At 36.9% G+C, this 21,335-nt stretch overlaps 1 protein-coding gene across 11 annotated transcripts in view; it reads left to right on the forward strand.

The window, feature by feature from the left end:
• Positions 1-21,335, forward strand: part of LOC127984265 (disabled homolog 1-like) — a 165,251-nt gene that overhangs the window by 103,512 nt on the left and 40,404 nt on the right. For 10 of the 11 annotated variants that reach the window (XM_052586827.1, XM_052586830.1, XM_052586829.1 and 7 more), the window contains exon 4: positions 2,049-2,147. The exons of the other annotated variant lie outside the window; for it this stretch is intronic. In XM_052586827.1, the coding sequence (XP_052442787.1) occupies positions 2,049-2,147 (99 nt within the window). The remainder of the gene's footprint in view (positions 1-2,048; positions 2,148-21,335) is intronic. 11 annotated transcript variants of the gene reach the window in all.

Here is a 21,335-nt window from a genome sequence, read left to right on the forward strand (position 1 = left end):
GCAATGTTCAGACTGTTATTGATCAAAGCTGTTTACCTCTCACTCATCCAGACACATAATCTATGCTCATATTCCCACAGTCGTCCACTCCTTATCAAACAAATGAGTCCCATAGTGTCATTTTAAATCTCTTATTCCTCTCTAACACTTTTTGTGTCTCTCTTTTCATCAGTTTTAGGTAAGAAGATTTTAAACAACATTTTGACTTAGGTATTTTAATGTAATCCCCATCCTCCCTTGATAATCAGCCCACGTAGCACTATAAAAACTTCCTTAAGCATCTGTCCAGCTTCTCCTACAGAGGAAGCTCTGCTCTGGCCTTCCCCAGGCGCGCCGGACTGCTAAACGAGATTCACATCTTATATTTCACGTCTGCATCTTTCTTCACTTCAGCACCACTTATACACACACTTCCTCTTCTGAGTTTGAAATGTCAGAGCTGGTGCTCTTTTCGCTGTGATCTTCCAGCTACCGGCATTAGAACGGCTCATTCATCATCCCGCCAGAACATATGGATGTGCTAATGGTGTGCTAACATACATCATGTGACTGACGGATGATGCTCCCTGCGCAGTCGGAAGGAAGATCAAGAAACAGGCTCATCTGATTGGTCCTGGAAGACTTGAGGGCTCCAGCTGTTTGGAGAACTGCCCAAACACACACCTTGGAACGGTTTGGATATACAGTACAAAGCGAGCTTTATTTCAGAACAAAGTTTTGGCTTTATATTGATCTTAATTGCAGTTATACATTTTGCAAATCTGACTTGAAGTGGCTTGTGAAAATATACCAAACAAGTGAGAACATTTTTTAAGTTGATTTTGGTCTGAAGTGTGATATATTCTCATCACAATGACTGATTCTGGCAAAGGCGGTGCACCACCATCTGGGGTGGCACTTTTTCTCCATACCGCTCTCAGCTTCTCTATCGCTCATTCGCAGCAGTTTTTCAAAAAAGGATGGTGCTCTCCATTCGTTCTACCCCTCTTGTTGAAAATGAATTGTGTCCGGTGTGAATTGTGTGTGGGTGAACAGTACAGATAAAGCATGTCTGTGTATTACACAATAAAATGCATTACTGTTTGGTTTATTAAAAGTGCAAAATGTACTCATGCATTCAAAAATGTGTGACTATACTAAGAACTAAAAGTCACCTTCATTAATTTGTAGTTTAATAATGATCTTTTGTTTTCCTGTTTCAAGGGCTGTGTCCACATTGGCCTTTTAAGTGTTCAATTAAAAAGTAAACAGTCAGCATTTCAGTCTCTGGCTGATAATTCAATAGATTTAAATGTTCAAGAGAAAATTTATATTATTCTCTCTCGTTTGTCTTTCTCTTGCACAGAATAATAGGGTGCATTTACACCGTCAAACAATTCGTATTTTTCCTCTAATATGTGGCATTTTGAATGAGTGTAAAAAACAAAAGCACATATAGGATCTTTATTCTTTTTTTTTTTTTTTTTTTTTGAGTGACTTTTTTCATTTGTATTTTATTTGACAACTATACTATACATTTGACAACTATACATAACAACTTAAAGTTATTGGCTAGCATGTGAGCGATAATACCAAAGAAATGAATATTATTTATGTGTTTTATATTCCTTGCATCTGCTGTAGAATGACCTATTACACAGCCAGACACTCTAAAACAAGGACAAAACTTTGGAGTGTCGAGCAATTATTTATGTGTGTGGTTAAAACGGTGAGGCAAGTTTAATTTGCTGTTGTCTTGCTCTTTGTTCTCAAAACAATGGTTTATATGGGGATACATTATTTGAAGCCATTTTTTGGATGATGTGTATGTGACAGGGTAAAGAAATTAATTATTAAGTCACTCCGAACCAGCTCATATCAGAACCTCCAAGCCCGAAATTGTTGAAAACAGAGAGAAAATGAATCAATTTCTTTACATAACAGCTAATTCTCCCCAAGGATTGCAGCAAGCAGCGAAAGCCGACGTTCTCTGCTCTGTTTCTGTTTTATCTTCATTTCTTTTCTTTTTTTTTTTCTTCATGTTTCTGTTTTCATCTTCTTGTCTGCAGGGAATCGCAGCCTCTGCGCGGTCTAAAGGAGAACACAAACAGAAAGTTTTTCTCACTGTGTCCTTTGGAGGGATCAAGATCTTCGATGAGAAGTCAGGGGTGAGTCGGGGGAGTGTTTGAGAGTCGGGGGTGGGCGGAGGGAATTGTGTCCTGTCACTACCCACGATCCTTTGAAGCATGTGTCTGAGCCACAAATACAAATCCTCAGATGCCTAACCTGGTTTCTGTTTGTTTTATCTACAAAAAGGACATTTTGGGTTTTTCATTACTTTGGAGATATGTTGTAGCTAATACCTAGTTGACATTTTTTACTTTTCCTTTCATCAATGATCAGCGGCAAGTTCTATAAAGTAGTTGGCATTAGTAAAAACTTCAGTGGGAGAGCTAATTGCTACAACAAACACAGGTAATTCTTAAAAAAATGTTCTTTTTAATGAGTCAGTCAAAAGGATTCATTATACATGATCTTGAATTAGCTTGTGAGTTAGTGATGGGAATCAGACTAAAGGCCTTTTCAAACTAATAACTATAACTATGAGATATCATCTAAAATTATAACTAATGATATTAGCGTGCACACCAAATGGATGCTAACATTCAGTTTATTAAAAACTCATGTTGTACTGTCGCTTTAAATGCTCTAGCTCATTAAAACAGGTAGATTCTGATTGGATGTCAATGTTTGTATTGTTTATAAGATGGAAAAATAATTTTGAAAGAGATTCCGACAAAATTGTTCATCTGTGTCATTATTGTGGTGTGTAATTTCCCAACACAATGTGTTATTAAAAATGCATGTTCTCAATGATAAATGGTATTCTAGCTAAGCATTCAAATATATTGCAAAAAATATTATGGCTTATTGTTTAGGGTAATAAGTACAGTTTTAAAGTGTCCCTACTATGAATTTTTGAAAATTGCCTTCCATGCAGTGTGTAACGCAGCTCTAAGTGAATGAAAAACATCCTGCAAAGTTTTAAATCTGAAAGTGCACTGTGTATAAAGTTATTGTCTCTCAAAAGAAAGAATTGACTCTGAATCATTGAAACGATTAGTTTCTAAAACAAATCCGAAGCCGTTAAATGTTGAGGTCAAAATGAAAGATAGCATATTGCCCGCCCAGTTGTTGGTCATGAAAATGCAAATCCATTCTTTGCCACTAGGTGATGCTTTTGGAGCAATAAAAATAGCGGATTCCCCGGTATGTTGTACACAATGCAGCACTGCGCTCACAAACGCTGCTTTATCAGGCATTACAGGCTCATGATGAAATAAAAATGAAACCAGTCGGACCAATAACCACAGATTAGCATCACGCAAAGGAAGGGTTTGGAAAAGGAATTGTTAAGCTAATCGATCAGGAGTCGTTGAGCAAGTAAGGTAGAAATAAATGCACATTACAAGACAATGGAAGTGTTTTTTTGACCTAGCATGTCAACCTCTTGTTGGGTATTCTTAAAACCAAAATATTAACCTTTCATTTCATTTCAAGTTTGTTTGGAACTAAACAGGCATATTCTTTTTTCAAATATTGAAATACTCTTAAAATATTTATATGGCAAAAATTCAGTTAGAATTACTAGACTGTACATCAGTGTGAAATATAGTAATTTATACAACAATAAACCAGTGTTAAAAAAGCACCACATCATCTTTTTGGGACTGGATGAAATGTGTACAGGCCTTAAAATTTCTGTCTGCACACAAACAATAAGTATCAGTTATTTCACAGACATAACTCAGAATATCTAGTTTACATTCTCTTCAAGAGGACCTCATCCTCTAGGTCTGAAAAGTTTGGGTCGATGGCAGAAGATGGTTTGTGTGTGTTAGCGTGCGGTTGCTGTAAGCAGCACTGAGTCTGCTCTGCGTCGGGTGGGGGTGCGGCCATCCTTTGGGAGAGGTAAGCCTGTGTTAATGATGCGTTTTAAAGAGAGGAGCGCTCTCCGGGGAAATCAGAGAAGCCTAATTGAACAGACTTCTTAGAATAGAACGACCGTAGCTTTACAAGACCCATCTGCAGGGCCTTGCACCGTCTTGATGGAGAGTAAATGGCAATAACAGCTAGTGAAATACACCTGAGCTGGTTATAAACGTAGGGAATGATGCTTATTTATGAAGTATCAGACCAGATCACGTACGCTTAAGTGCTGTTTCGCAGAAGTAGAGTTTGAAAGAGGAGTTCACTTTCTGAGTTATTGATTTGTTTATTTCTTTCTTTTTGTGAAGTGCCATTGAGCTCTTTTGGTTTGAAACCAGCTTGGACCTGATTTTTAAAAAAAAGATGAAGCAAATCCCACAGTGTTTTTTTATTTATTTATTTATTATATATATATACAGCATTTCACATTAATGTAAATAGCATAATGTATCATTTTAATTCAATTGTAATTATTTATTTTTGATGATATTTTCATGTTTTTGTCCTTTTTTACACTTACTTAATGGGACATTGGCTGTCCATTTTCCACAAGTTGGTATGATTCTTTAGGGTCTTTATGAAATGTCTGCATCATACTTTGGTTAAAATTCTACAATGGTCATGTTAAATTGCCCCTCACTTAGAAAGCAGTCTGGAGTAAAATGTTTTGCACAGAAATAAACCAATTTAAGTGTATACGGTGGCGCATTATCATTAAAAACTAAATGAATCCACTGCATCCTCAGTGGTTCTGATGTCAAGAGAAATTGAAGAATCTTATGTTCACCTTTACATCCAACTACAAAACACCTGCATTGCCATTTTTGTTGCTATAGGCGCTCAAGTGTGGAGAAAACAAGAAAATCAAATCAAAATGGCTTAATAACTGAGACTGTTCAGGTTTTTTAGGGGATAAAAACAAGTAGTGAATTGATTTTTATCATTATAGTGTGGTTGTGTCCATATACTGCTAATACACATTTATATGCAAACACCATATAAAAGTGAATTTTGCATCCAAATGACCCTTTAACGTCCTTTGTAGGTGCACTCAAACTAAAATTGTTTTATACCACAAAATGAAGAGTAATGTTAGACATTTGTCACATCATTTGTCATAAACTGATGTGTAGTTTTATTCTATGTAAGTTATTTGTCACTTCAAAGAAACTTTAGTGCAATGCTGCATCCACACCATTAGGTGTCAGTATAAAGTTAAAAAATACTATTGTTCCAATTAGTAAAACAAGCAGAAGGAAACACTCTTCACTAAAGTAAATGATAAAAACTTTAAGACTTAAAACCTTGAAAAGTGGTTTTATTCTACATAATGTGGGTTGCCCCTTCATGGTGGCAGCCATAATGAAATAACGTGACCAGCTGTGTTTTTTCTACATAAGACCCTTGCCACTTAAATTAAAAGTTTTTCATAATGCTAGATGTCAGTAGATGTAAGTATGAGGTTCATATTATCATTGTATCAGTTAGCAAAATAGTCAAAACGTTTATCTTTTTACAAAAAACACGAAATAATAAGATATCACAAGACCAGCCTTGGCTTTGAAATTCTCCTTTGAAATTCTCTTCGGTCAACTGCGGTAACAATGCATTAACTGTTGGGGCCAACAATTTTTTTTATAAAATGCCAAAATGAGAACTGGTTTTAAGATCTGTATCAACTTTTTCAGAGCTGGGGCCAGTTGCATGAACTTAGCCACCATGTTTAGACTGTCTTAATATCTAGTTTGACCAAGTTGCCTAGGTAGTAATCAGTAGTCTTGCTTCTCCAATAAAAATAAGACCAATCTATCTTTCATAACTGAATTTTAAAAGTTATGAGCGGTCTTAAAGAAAAAAAAAAGATGACAGTTAAACAGTTTATGCAACCGGTCCCAGGTGTGACATTTCAGCTGATTATATAGAAGCAAATACATGTTGCCAGTGTGGCTGCTCAGTCTCTCTTCAGGGTTCTGTGTTTTACTGATGAGTGCCGGTGATAAATGAGAGGTTACTATGTGAGCACAGTGTGCTGTGTTGTCATGGCGCCAGGAGGTGACCTACATGACAAGGTTTTAATCTGTCATTGATGCGTCTGATCTATTAGCACCATGACCTTTTACCTTCACATCTTTTATGTGTGTGTATCTGTCTGAGTGTGTATGTTTAATTATCAGACAACAATGGCATCACTACAACATTTATCATGTTGTGCTGCTGTTGGTTTAGCTCTGAATATACTACAGCAGTGACATTTTATCACATATCAGATATCTGTACTATGGGTGTGCCATATCATACCATCCACGATAATACCGGTATAGATTTTTACATGATAAAAAAGTGTCATATCGTGATATCAGTGATATAGCAATACTATGAGATATGGTGCATTTACTTCCCTAGAGCACACAACAACAGCACCACACACTGTGTTCGACTTGAACCATAGCGATACTATGAGGTGTGTGACCTCACAGTATCGCAAGAGTGGTTCTAGAGCATGTTTGAGCACACACTTTAACCCCTTATTTACACTGCACACTTCAGTTGTTTTAATGAACACTTTATATCATCTGGTTCCTTGTTTGTTAATGTTTTTAAATTTGCACCTTTTATTGTCCTTGAAATGCATAAGACTCTAAAAACATTGGATCACAGAAGCCCCCCTGGACCAGACATGTTGGAGCCTTAATTTTTGAAGTTGGCAGCAAATTTTATAGCAGAACCACTTTCAATTATTTTTAATCTTTCAATCAAAACCAAAGAAATTCCATCAGTTTGGAAATCAGCTTTTGTTCTACCTTTATTAAAAGGAGGTGATCCAGCAGTTATGTCTAATTATAGTCCAATATCAAATGTATGTGTTTTATCGAAAATTCTGGAATCTCTTGTTTGTGATCAGCTGAAAGCGTTCCTGTATTCAAATGACATCCTCTCTCAATTTCAATCACGCTTCAGAAAAAAGCACATTATTATCACTTCTACTATGAAGGTGATAAATGATATTATTGTGGCACTTGATAAGAAACAGTTCTGTGCTTCACTTTTTTTTAGATCTGTCAAAAGCTTTTGACACTGTCGACCATGCTGTTTTAAAGAACAGATTAATTTGCTCAGGATTGTCAGAGCATGCAGTTGCATGGTTCTCAAATGATCTGAATAACAGGACTCAATGCATTAAATATGAGGGACACTGTTCTGATTTTATTGTTGTACATAAGGGGGTGCCACAGGGCTCAGTTTTGGGGCCCCTCCTATTTATCTTGAATATCAATGATTTAGGTCAAAATGTTTCTGATGCTAATATGCATTTTTATGCTGATGATACAGTCATTTACTGCTATGGATCATCCCTTGCTCAGGCCACTGAAACCCTGCAGAAAGCTTTTGTTGCTGTCCAGCATTCACTTCAGTTAAAACTACTCCTTAATGCTGACTAAGCTAATGTTGTTTTAAAATTTTACAATGGTGCCTCAGACTGTTGCAGTACTGTCTACTCTTGAAGGGAATATTATAGAGGTGGTTCATGAATATAAATACCTTGGTGTCTTTATTGATAAGTCCCTCACTTTTAAACCACACATAGAACAACTTGTGAAGAAATTAAAACTTAAACTTGGGTTTTTCTTCCGTAATAAATTGTGTTTTTCTTTTGAAGTAAAAAAGCGCCTTGTCACTGCAACTTTTTTTTATCTGTGCTAGATTATGGTGATCTTTTTTATATGAATGCTTCTTCTTCATGTCTTCAAATGGTGGACACGGTTTATCATGCTTCTTTGAGGTTCATTACTAACTGTAGAGCCATGTCGCATCACTGTGAATTGTATTCACGAGTGGGATGACCCTCTCTGACCACTAGGAGGCAGGGACATTGGAACACTTTTATTTTCAAAGCTATGCTTGGATCACTGCTTCCATACATTTGTACTTTAATCACAGAGAGAAGTGTTGACTCTTACTCCCTGCGATCAAATGATCAGCTGTTGCACTCTGTTCCTTTTGCCCGCACTGAGTTGGGGAAGAAAGCCTTTGTCCACTCGGCTCCTTTTGCTTGGAATATGCTGCAGAAGGACTGGAAACTGACTGAGCTCTTGTCCTTTAACACTTTTAAAACTAAGCTGAAAGCAATGGAGACTGCCTCAATAATATGCAATTGTTTTTCATAACCTGTGTTATTTTAATGTTTCTTTGTATGTTTATAATTATGTAAATGTTGTTGCCTCTTGGCCAGGACTCCCTTGAAAAAGAGGTTTTTAATCTCAGTGGGACTCTCTTGGTTAAAAAAGGTTAAATAAAATAAAAATAAAAGTGGTGCGTTAGGGATCCATCACCGGAGCTGATCATGGCTTCTGTAGCCGATGCTTGTGTTTACATCAGCCGCGCCATATTTCAGAAGCGGCCCAGAAGCGGCTTTGCACACTGCTTCACTAAAGATAGGAACCTCGCCAATTTTTGATGGACGTAAATAAGTGGTCACTCACGTGGTATTTTTATGTTATATACTGATATAAGTCGAACATACAGCTGCTATTGCCATCTAATGAAAATAGATTTACACTTTGAATTAGTCTGTGAACAAAGGCAGTAGCTTTTTGGAAAAGGATGGAAAATGGTCTTCATTTTGTTTGTACTAATAAATGTTGCTGCCTGCCATCTGCACTCACCAATAAATCATGGTTCCATTTTTTTTTCTATATCGTTATCACGAATATTCTTAAAATATTGAGATATAATTTTGAGGCTATACCGCTCAGCCCTAGTCTGTACTGTACTGTAGTACTGTACCTAGTCTGTACTGTATACTGTACTGTATTTGGTTGCAAATGAGCTCTTAGATGGTTAATTCATTTTCCTTCATTTTACTAATAGGGTTAATGGAATAGTTAACAAAAAAATAAATAAAATAAAAAAATTCATAATTTACTCAGAGAAAAAAAAAAAGTATAAATATCTTCCATTGACCAAGGCCCACCCATGAGGCCGTTTGAGCGACACACGTCACATTTTGCAGAGTGGAAATGTCGCCACAATAACAGTGTGTAAAACTCTCAGACGTTTTTGAAAGATTCTATGCCGCAAACTTTAAATATTTCACATACTTTTGAAAATCCAGCATTTAGTTGATCAATATAAGCGCTGTTCGTCAGTTGTAAACACGATGGCTTTCTACTTTTGAAAGGGGGTTTGGCGCCACGATATCTTTGTTTCCAACATTAATGAATGCGAAACACATCTCGCGGAAATCCTGTAGAATTCAACCAATCCGATAACGACTTCAACATTCCTGAAGTTTTTCCCCTTTTTGTGTCCCATCTGCATCCGACGTTTAGCCAACAGTCCAGGCTGAGACTAGTAACCAAATAACTTTGAATTCCAATTATAAAGGTATACATCAGATTATACAAAGGTAAGAAAGAGATGCTTCTTTAAAGAACCTTTGACTGAATGGTTCTTTGTGGAACCAAAAATGGTTATTTTATGGCATTGCTGTGAAGAACCTTTAAACACCTTTAGCATTCCTCAATCTTGTATAGTCTAAAGAAGAGAGAAATTCCTACAGTATCAGAACGACATAAGGGTAAATGATGACAGAACTTTACATTTTGAGTGAACTGTCCCTTTAAATCTGAGGGTCACATTATCATGCTTACTTCTTACTCTGGTGTTTAATTTATACCCTGAGACTGGAAAAATGCAGTAAGTCTGATTGATGCTCTGCCCTCTCCACTACTGTTTGCAGTGGTTCTCGCAGGGTTTAGAGATGTTATGGAGTGATAGAGGGGTGTGTGTGTGTGTGTGTGTGTGTGTGTGTGTGTGTGTGTGAGAGAGAGAGAGAGAGAGAGAGAGAGAAAGAGACTGCACTCTGGGTTGTTGATCACATTGATGGTTTATAAGGTAAGATGACTTGACCAGGTCATATAGTGCCTGTGCTGGAAGTCATTAGATGTGCTGTCTACTGCTTCAGACAAAGCTATACTTCATATCCTTACCTCTTTTTCTCTCTTTCTTCCTGTAGCTCATTTTATTCCACTTCCACTTTTCTGTCTTCTTTTATTCTGGCCAAAGCTGATCTTTTAGCAATTGTGCAAATAAAAGTTTGGATGCCATCAGAGCAATTCAAAAAGTCAGCCTAACCTCTAAATAAAACAACAGTAATACAATCATAGATCATTACAGTGTGATGGGGTGGAAAGGACTTCAAATAGATAATATTTATCTATAATATTTATCTCTCTATCTTCATCTCATTTACATAAAACATATAATGGGGTACAAATGAGCTCCTGTGGAAGTGCCTCTGTTTTGCATTTTTATAAACTATTTTTACGTTTTAATTTGCATATCTATGACACATGACATGTAGACAGGAAAAAAGGCCAAAATTTTACTTTTATAAAATGAGAGAGAATGAATAAATAAAAAGTAGCCACAAACCAATTATTTGTGGCACTATATTCTGAATTTGTGGCAATGCCACAAATGGCCACAGGAGAGATGACTGTAGGATTCTTCCTAAAATCTATAATCATGTCTTTAGTACATTAATGTCCAGAAAGGACAATTTAAACCAGTCAATAAAATCTGTCAGTACAGGACCATGATCAAGATCCTCACTATTTAAAAGGGAAACGGTCAATGAATCATCCACTAACTTGATAATATGACTCCTCTCTAGTTGCATTTGAGACTCATTAGTATAAAGCACAAATAAAAGAGGTGAGAGAACACATCCTTGTGGTGACACAGTCAAAGAAAAAAGTACATCAGATAAAACCCTGTTTACTTTCACATATTGAGATCTATCAGTTAAAAAAAGTGTATCAGCCAACATATCAGCCCAGAATCAATATTATAAACCCTATTTAACCTTTCTGCTCAGAAATGGGGCTGGATACAGTTAATGGCAGATGAAAAATCTATAAAAACTGATCGCACAAAAGTATTTGCCAAGATGTGCGAAAATCATGTTTAATAGAGTACTTATCGCATCATCAACACCCCTACCAGACCTAAAGGCAAACTGAAATGGATCTAAATTTTCCTGTACCATGGTCAAAAGCTTATCCTTCACAACCTTGTTGTTTTCAGAATCAAAGAGGTACAGTAAGTGTTTCTGGCCTGTTCTCTTTTACACATTGTGGTACAGTATTCATAGGCACAGGTACAATAATAGATTCCTTCCAGAGACTAGGAACCTTTTGAAGGTGCAGTTAATACTAAAATGTTCCAGACTTAAAGAAGTCATTGCCTGCAAAGGATTCTAAACAAAACATCAAAGATAAACATTTGATTCATGATTATACTGTATTTATTTGTTTAATGACATTTGAGCCCCTGAAAATGGTAGGACTGTGTTTAAAATGGCTATAATTGCTAGGTTTTTATGTTAGATTTTTGTTCTACCCCTTGAATTAAAGCTTAAAGTCTGCACATTAACTTCACCTTGATTTTTTCATTTTAATTATATTCTGGTGGCATACAGAATATTATGAAAATTGTGTCAGTGTCCAAATATATATGGGCCTGGCTGTATATATTTGATTGCATGCTTATACCTCATTAGTGAAAACTGTGAATGTACAACAGAAAATTGTACTTTAAAGACAAAAGGATGAGCAAACCAGAAATTGAAAGATAGGGAAAGAAGAACAAAAGTGAGACAGAAAGCACTGGACAGCCTCTTTAGGATTCCACAGCTTTCCTCGCTGTCCTCTTTGTGTGGTTGTTCCAGCTTCATCTGCCTGTCGTCCGCTCCCTCCTTCACTCTTTCCTCCTTGGCATTGGCTCTCCCCTCCAGGCCCTCCTCTGATGAAGAGGAGCTGCTTCCTGATTTCATTATGGTGACTCAGTGGACGGCTGTGTGCAGTACTGTGACTCGGCTAATCATATTCTTGTCCTGCTGTCTGAAGGCCTGCCAAGACCAGCCACTCGTATTATTAGCTCTCCCACAAAGATGGAGCCCAGAGCGGAAGCGGAAAACAGGGAGGCCTCCAGCCCACTGCCACCTCCAAACTCCTCCTCAGTTAGAAATGCAGGCCTGTTTACACCAGGAAAGCCTATAATACCTAAAGAAAGCTATTCATTAGCATTCCCATTCATATCAGTGACAGTTGCTCGGCTCGGTTTCAAAACCAAGTGAGCCGTCTTGCTATCTACTGCCTACACGAGCAACCACCTTCAGAGGAAGTGTCCTGACTGAACTGGAAATTCCTTAGTGAAATATTTGGTATGCCCTACTTTAGCAAACAACTCAACATTTGATTTGATTGGCTGCATCCTAATATGCGTACTTCCCACTTGTTAACCATTACTAACAATTTTTTGCCATTTAGCATTTTTCAATGTTAAATGAATTGCAAGTAGTCTATATTTTCCACACAACGTCGCTATGCTTTGTAAGATTGTTTTCTTCACAAATTAAACACTTAATGCTGGCTAAGACTTTCAGTGAGTGAATGTATTCTAGAAATAACATGCCTGCTGTATGTCCTCTTACCCTCAAAACTAATTTTGCAAATATACTCATATACTGTATGATTTGCGAATCCACAGAACACTGATTTTGCTGAATGACTCCAGCCTCTCTCGTATCTAATGTGCCTAAGATATCCAATTTGGTTTCCAGATTCAGTCTTCATATATAGTTTCATTAGTCACTAATAGTATGCAGGGAGAGTCATCTTTGATTCTGTGCTACTGATTTGCATGGAGATGAGATCTGACCCATCCTATAAAGTGGTGATGTAAATGACTATATCTGTTCCACTTACTCTAATATCATTAGACAAAAAAAGTGAGCTTGTGTGTGTGTGTGTGTGTGTGGAGAGAGAGAACTTGGAGTGAGGGTTAGTAAAATGAGCTAAGTGTACTTTATCAAAAGAATAATAATAATAAATTTGGGCCAGGTGACTGGAAAGCATTATATATATATTCATTTATTTATTTATTTATTTATATTAGGGATGCAACGATACCACTTTTTTCAAAAACAAGTCAGATACCGATACTTTCATTTTTGGTACTTATTGATACCGATACCTGTATTTTCACAGCATTTGTCATTTTTTACAAATGTTGGCTAAAGAGAAAATAATAATATTAGGAAGAAGAAGAAGAAGAAGAAAGAATCATGTTAGTTGGCTTCACTTAGCAAACAGTGTTTCCTTCAGTTATTTCCACACTTAATAATACCTGTTAAAATGTATTGTATAAGCTTTTGTTACTTTCACTGTTAATTTTAATGCTGCATTAGAGCTGCTCCATTGCAGAAGCTCAATAATACTGTAAACACAAATCATTTTCCTAAAACTATGCAGGCAACCACTCGTTATACATTATATGAGTACATAGTACAATTTTGGTGATTTAATTTGTGTCACGCTCACTGCACACGGACCCTCGCGTACAAATAAAAACCATAATTTTAAAGAAAGCTAAACACATTTGCACTGGTGCATAATGAGAGAGACACTCATAGCCTAATGCATTTCACACAGTCTGCTAGTTTCACTTTTGCTTTAATTGTGTATGCTTGACGTTTAAAATAAATTTTGTTTATAGTGAATGCCCTTATGTTTGCTTGTTTTATATTTCCGAAATTTAATCCAAATGCATGCGCTAATGGAGTGAACAGCAATCACAATCGTGCAACAGAAGTGAGCACTCTCTGACTCTTATCTCTCTCTCTCACACACTCTCTTACGCATCTTTCACTCTCCTCACCATCAAATAACTTAGTAACTTGTGATTTGCTTGCTTGCTTTTTATATATCCGGCCGAACTACAAACTTTCCAGTGATGTCTGTGAGATATTCAACAAGATTTTGCGTCTGTGCAGCCGCGCGCTCAATCCACTCAGCACGCTCTGCTTATCAGCTCACACACATCCACTATACAGACATGAGTATTTAATGTTTAACATTATATTAATTACTTGCATGTACTTCACAGACATGCTTAATCTCCAATAACTCCATTCTACTCTGTTGTTCTGTTGTTAGTGTTTCTTTTTCTGGACACAGCTCTGTTCACACGTTGTGTGGGTAACTGCTTTTGGTATCGGGGCATTTTTACGAGTATGAGTACGAGTACGAGTACAGAAGCGCGGTATCTGGCCCGATACCGATACCAGTATCAGTATCGGTGCATCCCTAATATATATTACACACACACACACACACACACACACAATACAAGTCTTGTTAAAGTAATTTATATATGTATCTGCAGTGTAGATATACATGATTACTTTAATTAGTTAATTAGAATAATGAAATTAATTTAGCAATCATACTATTTGTAATTTGTTTGAATGGATTAACAGATTAAAAGATACACATTTGTTATATTTTGATAATATATTTCACTAAGAAGAGTCCCAGATCTCCTGCTGTTAAAGTACAGTAAGTTGGCACTAATAACATGAGATAAAATTCTTTATCCGCATGGCATTTCAATTCCGTTTCGCGCTGTCAAGAGTTATTAGTCTCTGCACCTACTGTCTCTCTCTCGCTCTTTTCCTGCCCATATGCTACGTTTTCCCAGAGGCGTCTATGGGCGGCTCATTTCTGAAGTTCCTTTCCAATCCCCCTCTCAGAGGAGTCGTTTTGGCTGCCCACCCGCTAGCTTGTCCACCCTTGATTGACTGTGTGTGTGGGTTTGTGGGTATGTATGTGTGTGTGTGTGTGTGCTGGCACCGGTGGCATTTTTGATTAAACTCAGTTCTCTCCTTACTAATTACCCCTCTCTCAGGCCCAGTTGCTATATAGTACGTAGTTTCTCTCGCACTTTCTGTCTAATCAAAGACCTGGAACACTCATCATTGCTATGGCAGCTGCTAATTAGTGGATACCTGGCGCCGTGGCAACAGCAGGTTGTTGGTGGGGGTGGCGAGTCAGGGCTGGTTGATGGGAATAATGACACCGTGTCTCCTTGTCTAGCTCCCACACTGAGATGATTAAATACGGACACACACTCCACCGCCAAGCGTGTGTTTTAATATAATGATTGGACTCCTACACATGGAACATGTAGAATAACTTTAATCATGCTATTTCATGTTGTATAACTGTATTAATGCTAAAATTAGAACAATATCATTTTAGCGGCTGCACTTTATTTTACAGTACGTGTACTTACAGTGTATTTATCTAAGAAAGTTTGGGTAATACAAGGTAACTACATGGTGTAGGGTTAGGTTTAGGGGTAGGTTCAGGGTTAGTATGTAGTTATTACATAGTTTTTGTAATTAATATAATATGTGCATAGTTTGTACATGAGGAAAAGGACTGTAAAATAAAGTGCTACCATTTTTTTTATCTATAGTGCTGGTAGTATGGGGTACTAACTCAATTGACCTGTTAACGTAATTAGTACTTGTGACTATTAGCGAGTATGACATTTGTTGTAGAGTGTGTGAGTATCTGCGTGAGTGTGGAACTACCTGAAGGTTTTTAGGAAGTCCCACAGCGCTGTTTGTCTGGCACATTAGCACTGCAAATAACCCAAACATTTTGCAAAAAAAAAAAAAAATGATGGTGGTAGATTGTTATAAATAATTGCTTGTTGTAGTATATACGCTATGTATTAATATAATAAATGAATTATTTATCTTTAGCAGGTGTGTTTTAAGCATGTGTGGGGATAGTAAATAAATCATGATTTTTAATCATTGATCATTCAGTTTTTGTTTTGTTTTTCTGGAAGAAGTCTCTTATGTTTACCATTGCTGAATTTATTTGAACAAAAACACAGTCAAAACAGTAATATCATAAAATATTATCACAATTTAAAATAACAATTTATATTTTATTAGCCTTTTTAAATATATTTTAAAATGTAGTTTATTCCTATTATGGCATAACTGAATTTTCAGCATCATTACTTCAGTCTTCGGTGTCACGTGATCCTTCGGAAATCATTGCAATATGCAAATTTCACAACATTACTGTTTTCCCCCCTCTCTCGGCATAATATTGAAAGACCAGACATTTTTACTTAAATGTTTAATTTTTTTCTTTCTTTCTTTCTTTCTTTCTTTCTTTCTTTCTTTCTTTCTGATCATTTGACTATAGTCATTCATACAATCCACAGACTATTTTATTTTGAAATGCATCTCTACTTCTATGTAGAGGAAGTAACCGTATGGGAATCACAAAGACCAAATGAGAGATTATGGAACAGAAAAGCTAAAAAGAGAGAACATGATAGCATGGTTGAGAGGAGGACAGGATGCATGAGATTGAGAGTGTTGAAAGGAGAAAGACAGAGAGAGATGTGTGGAGGAAGGGTGATAAATCATGCTAAACTCATTAATGAGATAACGGTGGCTGAGGAATATGAAGGTTAAAGGGTTGAGAGTTATTTCCTGCCATGGCCACTGCAGTCATTCACACATGCATATATTCAGACATGCACAGCACAACGGAAGTGACCAAAGGACGGTTTGTCGATCAGAATTGTTGAGGATCGGTCCAGTCTGCATTTATGATTTACTGTGTGTGTGTCTGATGTTGAGTTCAGCTGCTTCTCTGCTCTTTTGACATCAATCCACCTCATGGTGACACACTAGAAATGGAGCTCCATGTGATTTACAACAAAACACAGACACATTAACTTACAAATTCTCTCATGGTTCAGGTTCATATTGTTGAGTATTGACTTTAGATACTGTAAAGGATGCGCTTGTGGCTGGCTTGACAGAACAGATCTGTAGAGTTCAAAAGCAGCGGGTATTTTACTGCAGTAAAGCTCTAAACTGATCTCTCTTTAAATTTACACTAGATTCAGCTTCCATTCAGTGACAGTGTTGGTTGGGCAGTTGTGTCCTCTGTTCTCTAGCGTCCTTTACTGTTTTGTGCTTTGCTGAGCTTTAATCTTTCTAGATTTCACACATTTTAGCCATTTTGACTGAAAACTGTCCAGACTCTCAAAGTTTTTTTTCTCATTGCATTGATTTGAAATACAGTAAAACCGTAATATTGTCAAAATTATTACAGATAAAAGCAGGTTATTACAGATTATTTTGTAGTTATCTATTTATTTATTTATTTTATTGATTGATTGATTGTAAATGACAATGAAATTTACCTTGATTTTTGTTTTTGCCACACATCACTTCACATATTATCTGTGGGACTGTCATGAGTAGAATATATTTAATCGAAAACAAAGAAAGATGCACCATTTTTTCTCATAGACATCTGGTTACTTGCTACTCAAACAAGTTCTTCAAACAAACTATAAATATCCTGCAGAGTTTTGCCATATCTCTTGATTATTTTATGCTCGAAAACTCTGGTACTTCTGTAAACACAACTAGATTTCCAGGTGGACTGATAAAACAGCTGTGTGCCCTTATTGCTGGTGGTTGTGTAGAGTCAGCCAACAAGAATAGAGCTTGCCAGATCCAGGAAGTGCTTTCCAGATTTGTGTACCATATCAAGCAGTCTTTAAACAGCCTGTGAGTGGTCCGTCTGAAGGCTGGAGATTTTGGATCAAACTGTCAATGTTTAAAAGCAAGAAACTTCACAGTAAAGAGATAGATTATGAAAACTTTATACTACATCACAGGAAAGATGTTTAGATAAAAACAGGCTGCTTATAGATTCTCCTAAATAGACCAATCTTTGACTTATAATGCCATGAGGGTGGAGGGATGATCAAACATTTCTTTATGGCATATTCTATCATTTCTGTCTCTGAAAAATTACCTTCACAAGTCACTCTTTGAATGAGACATTGCAAGGTTGGTTATTCAATCTGTAATATTTCTGCTCTGACTTATGTCTGTTTTCACCTTTATACAAGTAAAGGAGACAGAAAAATGTGTTTTTCCTCCTCCTTCCCTCCCCTCGTTTATGGTAAATGGATGATGAGCCGCTTTTCTCCGGTTTGACTTTTTGGACAGGCTTCAAGGCGACAGATGTGAGTTTGTGTTTAGAGAATGAAATATTGAATAATTAGTGCATCGCTACATTTCTAATCCAACCACTGTCACTTTGTAAGTGCGCTCAGCTTCTTCTTACCTTACTCTCTTCTCTTCTCATAACTCATTACACGCAGGGTACAAAAAAAAACTTTTATTTTAACATACAGATGCAATCAAAATTACTCAACCCCTCAGAGACTGCAGTACTTTACAAATACAAGCTTCTCTGAAGATCCAGGATAAGATAAAAATTGCATATATAACAGTTCACTGGCATATTAAAAGTGTTATTGTCAATATATAATGTAATATTTTTGAGCTATAAGATTTTTTAGAATACTGCTATGTCATAATTATTCAACCCCTATTCAACATTGCTGTTTTTAAATCACTTATTTGCATGGTGCGGAATAAAACAGTCTCAAAACACAATTAAGCCTTTAGAAACTCTATTAAAAACAGAATTAGCTTGAGCCGTTACACATACAGTTAGCCCATGCATGTGTTGAAGTTGAGTAGCAAAAATGTCAACAGAGAACTCACAAAAGCAAAAGAGAAGAAATATTGTATTACTTTAGAAAGGCAAGGCTATATGCAGATTTTCAAGACATTGAAAGTTCCTAGAGACACAGCTCTCAGCCTTATTCCTTAGCTTAAAGTGTGTTTTACCAGAAAACATTTGAGGGTGTTGAAGAAAAAGCACACTATCATAACATGTTTAATCAGAGCAACTGAGAAAAACCTGCAATGTACAGCCAAAGACTTGCAAGTTGACCCGATAAAAGGAGGAAAACCATTTCAATGCAGCGTGTAAGAAGATCACTAGACAAGTATTGCCTTTATGTTGAGACATTTGCATAATACCACTCTTGATCAAGAAGAACAAAAGGCAGACTTGAACTTGATAAAATTCATTTGTGTAGACCTGTGAAGCTCTAGAGGAATGTTATATGGAGTGATGTGACCAAACTGGAACTTTTTGGACCCATGGATCAGCGGTATGTCTGCTGCAAAAAAGGCAAAGCTCATAAGCAGAAGAACACAATCTCCATCCTCAAACTTGGAGGTGGATCAGTCTTGTTATGGGGTTTCTTTATCTATATAGATAGATAAAATAAAATAGAAAATGTATTTTTCAAAAAAAAAAAAAAAACATTAAATTTAAAAAAAAAAACACAATTTGTCAATGTTAATGCCTGTAACTATGTTTTTGATTTCATTCAGCATAATTTCTGGAGGTCAGGGACGAACCAGTGTCATGCACAGAGCAGTACAAAACCCCAGAAACCATTCAAAAGGCTGCATTTTGTTCAGATGTGTGCTTAGATGTGGATCTGAAGTGGCGTATCATTTTGAAGTGATGTCATTAAGAGGCTCTTATCACTATCAAACAGAGTCTGTTCCTCACGGCGGAGGATTGTTACAGTTGCACTGGCTGGCTTCCCTCTGGGCAGGATGGTGTATCGATAGTCCTCCCTGTTAACACCTGCACTCACACACACACTAACACACAGTCATGATCTCCTGCGCTCAGGGAGAAGATACTACTGAACAGAAAGAGCCTCCATTTGAGGAGCTCACCAAGTAGATAATGTCATAGCATGTCGAACAAGAACGGGATAGGAAATTGAAAGAATTGTTCTACTAGGCAGACTCATTTGCAAAACCCAGATAGTCCTTGTGTAATCCTCCCTCGCTGTACGGCAAACAATGGGTGGCACCAAGCTCTGAAGGGATTCTGGGCCTGCTGTCCCTCATCTGTGCCGATTTAGAAAAAACTGTCCCGTTTTGGGACACGTTATCCTCTTTTTCCCTTGACTTTCCATCTATAAGTTCAGTCGGCGTAGGCCAACGGCAAAGCTTAAACGTTGAGGCTCCAAAACAATATGAAATAAGGGCTAAAACGTGCACTTTATCTCTAACTATTGGCCCGTAGCTACACAAGGACCTAATAAAGCCGTGGCTAATGTGTGTACGCGCGTGTGTGCGAATGTGTACGGGAGTCAAGCGGCTGGTTAATTAGCAGTGAATGTGTGGTTTTGAAGGGCTTAGCGTCGGACTCCAGATCCTCATTATCTCTGTAACACCAGCGTTCCCTTTCCGCTGTCTCCCCTCTCCTCATACCAGTGTTATTCAGCAGAACCCAGAGATAAGCAACACACACACATACACACACACTCATCACCAGTGTTGGACATGTCCCCAGTCGCTAAAACCTCATTATGAGCTCTGTTTGTGTATTGTCATTAAGTTGTGTGTGTGTTCCCTTGGGGAGCGATTAAACAGGACAGGGCTTTTGTTTTAGGCCTTTGTGTTTATAATTCTTTGACAGCCGTGAATAACCTGAACTCTGTGCCTTTAAATCGTATTGGTCATAGGATGTCTTTTTTTTTTTTTTTCAAAACTGACAGAGGTAGCATTGGAACACTCTACATGAACAGCAGCTCATTTAGGCCACACAGAAGCACTGGAAGGTTTTATTAAGTCAGTGGCTTTAGCATGTTGCTAAGCTAACAGTTTGATATTTAGTTTGAGTCCCCCCTGAAAAGTGTAAACACTGTGACTGTCTGCAATGTAATGAAAACATTGTTCTGTTTGTGTGAGCATCAAAACAGTAAGTGACTCAACTAATAGTGTGAGTTTTGGGGCGGGGCTATCTGTTTGTCTGACCAATAGCAGGTTTTGGAGGATTTGAGAAACAAGTTGTATATATATATATATATTTGTTTTTTTTTTTTGTTTTTTTTTTTTAAATAGATTTTTAACAGCAAAATGTTTGGAGAAAACCACATTACCCATGATAATGTACAGATAATTCCACCAATCATTCGCAAAAGTGCACCAAATTAGCTCTTTAGCTCCGCCCACTCCAATGAAATAATGCAATATTATTTTATTGTTAAATAGGTTGTTTTTTTGTTTTTGTTTTCCAATAAAAGTGACATATGTTAATACAATAATGTTTTTCTCAATCTTTTTTTTATTTATTTATGTTTCATTTGATAGCATATAATAATTAGTGATTTACCTTGTTCCAGGTTGGCTTTGTTCATGTCAAGTCCCCTTTGGGGAAAAACAATAATAATAATAATAAATAATAAAAAATAAACATAAATGTATCCAGAACCATTGCCACTGAAAAAGTGAGTGGCCACTAATGTACTTTATTGGAGTTAATGCTTTGTCCAGAATGTTGTACCTTGAAAGGCAACATAACAGTGAACAGCCTTCACATAAAGAGCATGTACATGATGTCTTAAAATGCTAATAACTAAGTACACAGCTCATTAGGTTTTAGAGCAGTGTCCTCTTTCTGACCTCGGTAGCTCAAAGGTCTTGAAGTGTGATGCTCAGTGTATCATCACCGTGGTAACAGTGTCATTATCAATGCACCAGCGTGCCTTCAGAGGTCGTAGGGCCGCTGTGATGATTTGAA

This window comes from Carassius gibelio, chromosome B20, assembly GCF_023724105.1.
Source record: "Carassius gibelio isolate Cgi1373 ecotype wild population from Czech Republic chromosome B20, carGib1.2-hapl.c, whole genome shotgun sequence".
NCBI lineage: Eukaryota > Metazoa > Chordata > Actinopteri > Cypriniformes > Cyprinidae > Carassius > Carassius gibelio.